Below are 5,335 nucleotides of genomic sequence, written 5' to 3'. Positions count from 1 at the left end.
CCACGACTCCAGTCGTTTTAACCAATCGTCTTATTTTTTTTTTTTTTTTCAATCGGTTCGACAGATATCGATTAATAGAGATCGATAGAGAGAAATGGATATTAAGATAGATTTTATAAGAAGTCTCGCGTGCTTATTCTTTTTTTTTTCCTTTTTGGTTCATTTTTTAAGATAATAATTTAGGATATGGTTCTGTTATGCACGTTCAAGTAGATGTTCGATTAGTTTGTTAGTATAATCATGATCTGGCTGAGATTATAATACGTTTTTAATCGTTTCGATGACCTTTCTGTTGTAGAATTTTGGAGAGCTTCAAGATGCCCAGGAGCACAAGTTTTCACATCCATGACATTCTGCAGCTTGATTCGAAGCCATCTCAGGAGGAAACTGAGGTGCAAGGTAACGAAAGGAGTGATTTTTCTATGAATTTCGAACCGATTTCAGTTCGACCAGATAATTTTTCTTAATAAATCTTCTAATAAAAAGTTTCTCTTTAAAATCTATGCTCGCAAAAAACGTTTCCATCTTTGATAAATCGTTCGAAATAAATTGAAAATATTATGTCGAGTCGATATTTTAAGGGATTTTGGAAATTCTGGTTGCAGGTAGTACCACGGTGCTACCGACCACGAACGATGTTCCGTCGGCATACCAACAGTTTTTCGAGCACACGACGGCCATGTTACAACCCGCGATATACGCGAATCTGAACAGAGGCACCTTACCACCCCCGCCACCCGCTTTATTGGGATGGCCGACCGGTCCAACGTTACCGACCACATTACCTCAGCCTTTGGAAGAGGTGAATGGTAAGTAATAAACTTTTTACGAATTTTTTGAAGCGTGGAATAGGGTTAAATTCACAATTTACCTCTCTAATAATCTCTCGCAATTGTTAAATTGTAAAATACTCTTCGAACAGTGATTGGTTACCAAGAAATAATTCAAATCATCGCCTCTCGCCTTTCGATCAAATTATACTCAACTTAAAATCTAGTGGAAAAAATCTGAAATAAGAATACGAACTGCTTTCGAAAAAATCGTACGATTTTTACTACGAATCGAATGTATGAAATATACGGATATACTTGTGAGAGGTGTGCAGTACGTAGCGTCGAAACCCTTATTTATTTAGCACCCTACAATTGGCCCGCTTGGGCTAAGCAGGATCTAATGGTCCTATAAAAGGTCCTCGTGGGCCCTGTTCACCGATTGGCCCGTGCAAGGGGACAGATGTCCTTTCGAGGGCAGATGCGTGTATCCCTGTGAGGCCCTCGATCAATCGAAATTGTCACGCCCAAAAAATCCATCCGTAGCCTATCGCCTCTTTTCACCTCTTCTCCTTATCTCCCTTCCGTTCTTTTACTTCTTCTCGAATATTAGAACGGTCGACATCGAGAAATCGGGGATTTCATCCCTTTCAAAAGGGTGGAAAGGGTGTTTTCGACCGCCGGGATGGAGAAGATAGATCCCTAACGCGATCGTTTTCGTTGACATGTGATTGTATAAATTTTGTCTTCGAGTTGAAAGAAAACCGAAGCCTCAATAAATCGAGAGTTTCGAAGAGAAAGTTGAAAGTGTTAAGGAAAATTAATAAATGATCCATTTTTGTAGAATTAAAATATATTTACGAGTTTGCAAACAATTGCTTCGATTTTACATTTTGTCAAATTGTAAATACAATGATTCTTATCTAAACTCTATCTCATTTTTTCGATTTAAAATTTACAATGGCGTTTTATGTGTTCAAACTGGAACCTAATTGATCGTCGAATCGTTCTTTTTCGAAGACGTTAACGTCGTCGAGAAGCAAGATGGAAGTGTCTAATTGAAATCACGACGCGACACAGAGGCTGGAGCCTAATCTCCCATGAAAATGATACAGTCGATCCCATGGGGTAGAGGAGGGTATCAAACGCTGTATATTGCTTCACACCCTCCCCAACCAGGCTTACGGCTCGTTCACAAAAGCGTATTGTATGCTCACGAAGCCAGGGACCTCGTCGTTGTACATTAAATTACCGTGTCTCTAGGCCACCGTGGTATTTGCCACTTTAGCCGAAGACTAATCAAAATATTGTTGGATTAAACGGTGAACAGAATCTATCAATATTTCGTTATTATTTTTTTTTTTTGCAAATTCTTCGTGTTTTTTAAATTAAAAAATTGGTCGCTTCGTGATCCTTTTAATATTTTAACGATCAATTTTGTTTCTTCCACTTTATAGGTATGGTTTGGATAGGTTTAAGCAGAAAGTGTATCCGAACGATGAGCAAGCAGTTATTAACGAGAATTGAGTAATCAATACAGGCTTGCATCTGCTTGCAATCAACGTTAGAAGTCGAGGGATAGTAAAAAATGCAGCTGCAGCATGCCTTAGTCATTTTCCAAACGATCTAAATACCTTTCCAAATGACGTTTATCGATTTTTAGAAAAGTAACTATTACAAAATTATCGTCCAACTCGATTCTACTTTAAATTTGCAAAATTTCCAATGAATATTTTCGATTCTTATCAAACACTCATAAACTCAATGACTCAAAATCCAAAATTAAATGCGATCCCTTCATTGGTTCGAAAGATCCTTCAATTTCTAAACAGATCCACGAATTATAGTATTATAATTACAATAAAGAACACAATACTCAACCAATACTCGCTACTCTTCAATTCAACCGACCAATTGTTCCACATTGCAGCATCATAAAACTGCAAAAATTCCAGTGTTGCAGCAACCAGACTCGACCAGCCCGACCATCTCGGATTTATCGTTCCCACCGAAGCAGGAGGCGAACCACGAGTGCAAAGAGGAAGAGTCGGCGGAGTTCGAGGACGAGCAGCAGGCGAACGAGACCCAACCCCACGAGACCGAGCACAAAAAGCGGAAGAGGCGGGTGCTGTTCTCCAAGGCGCAGACGTTCGAGCTCGAGAGACGTTTCCGTCAGCAGAAATACCTGAGCGCCCCCGAGAGGGAGCATTTGGCCTCGATTATTCGGCTCACCCCCACCCAGGTGAAGATCTGGTTCCAGAACCACAGGTACAAGACGAAAAGGGCGGCGACGGAGGCGAGCGGAAGCGGGTGTTCACCTAGAAGGGTCGCTGTACCGTTGCTGATCAAGGATGGAAAGCCCTGCCAGTCCAAGCTGATGGAACCTGCCACGTATCCGACCACGGGCCAGGTACCTATGCCGCCCTACATGCAGAAACCTTATTGGTGGTAAGATGGACTTTCGTTCGTTGAATGAACGAGAATCATTCGTTGTCATCGTGGACTTGGCGGTCGATGGCTGGGATATCTGGAGGATCGATAGAAGGCTGATACGAAACAGTCGAAGACGATTAGTGGTCGGATTTTGGTGGACAGAAGATTAATTAATTAGAAGGTTAATTAATGATTGTTATCGGGAGAACGATTTGTCTTTTCATCGGGGAAGGGAAGAGAAAAATTGTGGATGATATTTGTTGGAAGGACGAGGAAATCTTTTCCAACTGTTCTGGGCGAATTGGTATATCATATGCGACAGAAAGTGAAGGAGATGTTGAAGATTTATCGTCGATCATTGATACTTGAAATATTTGAGATTGTTAGAGAAGGAATAAAATAATTCTTAGATTTTTGGAGAAATTATGAGAACTTTCGTCTTGTTGGAAGAAAAGAGGATTATGGATAATATCTTGATACGGATTTTTTGTATAAACAAGATAAGAAATCTAATTATAAACTGATTTTCGAACAATGAAAGCTGTAAGATGGATTAAAGATTATGGATATATTTAAGTCGATCAAGTAACGGATTTGAACTTCTCATGAACAATATCTAAGGAATCAAGTGAAATATTATCTTCTTGGTAATGTTAAATATGTATCAAAGAATCTTAAAGAAACAGTATACGATCAAAGTGTGAGGATCGATTCGATTCAATTTTAAAAATACATCAACGAATCTTGAAACAACAAACGATCGAGAGATATGAAAAATAAAAAAAATCAATCAGAGAAAGAGAGAAATCGTCAAGAATACCGCGAAGAATAATCCATCCCATAACTGTCAAGAGAATTCCAGTGCAGAAAAGAATCGTTTTTAACTAATATCGTAAGATTATCAAAAATCAAACGTATTATTAGCTTAGATGATTAACAGTAAGAAACGAGTGTTTGCCTGTGAAACTTCGACTAAGTTTACTCGAGTTCTCGTTGTTGAGTAAACGAAGTGTACTGCCAATCGAAGTTGACGATCGACCATCATTCTAACTCGTAATTAAAGTGGATCTCGACGCGAAATTTAAAAATTCGATGAAACTTCTATCGATGAAAGTGTCGTTCGAGTGAATTAAACTGCGTCTGTGTTTCGTCGATTGTATCGGGTATTTGCAGAAGATAATAACCAAAGATAAATCGCGATTATGATCGTGGAGAAATTTGGATGAAATTTGGATACAAACTTTTAAGAGATTTATAAAATTTGTTGGAAAAATAGTGATAATAATTTTGGAATTATTTGGTTGGTTGGAGATAATAATATTACGAATATTCTGTAAATTTTAATCCGAATTCTAAATTTCTAAACTGATCAGACAATTAAAAATATTGTGGTTTATTTTATAATATGATATTCTATTTTTCGAATAATAAGTGAAAAATTGGAATATTTCTAAAATTATTATTTTTAAAAATAATAATCCTGTTTGTCTCTTAAAATGTGTATCTACAATTTCTAACCAATTTATCGATTAGGATGAGTCGCATAAAGTGTTCTAAACTTTCTGATTATAACATTTTACGCCAAAATCGTAACGTAAAAGTGATATAGCGTGAATAAGTAGAGAAATAAAGGAAATAGGTATGCACTGTCGGTCAAAAGTTTGAAATTAATTCTTTGATCTCGTGAGATCTTTAAATTTAAAAAAGAAAATCTTAATTCTGTTTAGTTATAACGTTATCTAGTCAAAGATTTATAAAAACAATCTTGCATTGTATTATAGTATCAACTTAATATATTAATTTTCAAGTGATAGCATTGAATCGTAAATAACACTACGACAATTTGAGTTAGGTTAGGTTTAACCCTCGACTGATATCTTCAAACGATAATAACTTTAATTTTTGAATAAAATTAAACAATTTTATTCAATATTCTATTAAATATAATATTCTATATTAACATTTACTTTATAATCATTAAGTTAGTTATTTAATGATTCTATAAAATATAGAACGATAAATAGAATTAAACATAACCTCAAAAAAAATCTCAAATACATCTATATATAATCAAATTAATCAGAAATTCAAATTCAATAATATTTTCTAAACTTTTGATCAATAGTGTAGAT

At 36.3% G+C, this 5,335-nt stretch overlaps 1 protein-coding gene across 1 annotated transcript in view; it reads left to right on the top strand.

Moving 5' to 3' along the window:
* LOC102673778 (homeobox protein Nkx-2.8-like) overlaps window positions 1-4,365 on the top strand; it is a 7,376-nt gene extending 3,011 nt beyond the window's left edge. Inside the window, exons 2-4 of the mRNA XM_006620956.2 lie at window positions 299-399; window positions 606-809; window positions 2,726-4,365. Of these exons, the coding sequence (XP_006621019.1) occupies window positions 299-399; window positions 606-809; window positions 2,726-3,222 (802 nt within the window). The 3' untranslated portion in view covers window positions 3,223-4,365. The remainder of the gene's footprint in view (window positions 1-298; window positions 400-605; window positions 810-2,725) is intronic.
* The last annotated feature ends 970 nt before the right edge of the window (window positions 4,366-5,335 follow it).

Source organism: Apis dorsata, unplaced genomic scaffold (assembly GCF_000469605.1).
Source record: "Apis dorsata unplaced genomic scaffold, Apis dorsata 1.3 scaffold_570, whole genome shotgun sequence".
Taxonomy (NCBI): domain Eukaryota; kingdom Metazoa; phylum Arthropoda; class Insecta; order Hymenoptera; family Apidae; genus Apis; species Apis dorsata.
The sequence above is the reverse complement of the archived record's forward strand: the minus strand, read 5'-3'. Positions and strand labels throughout refer to the sequence as shown.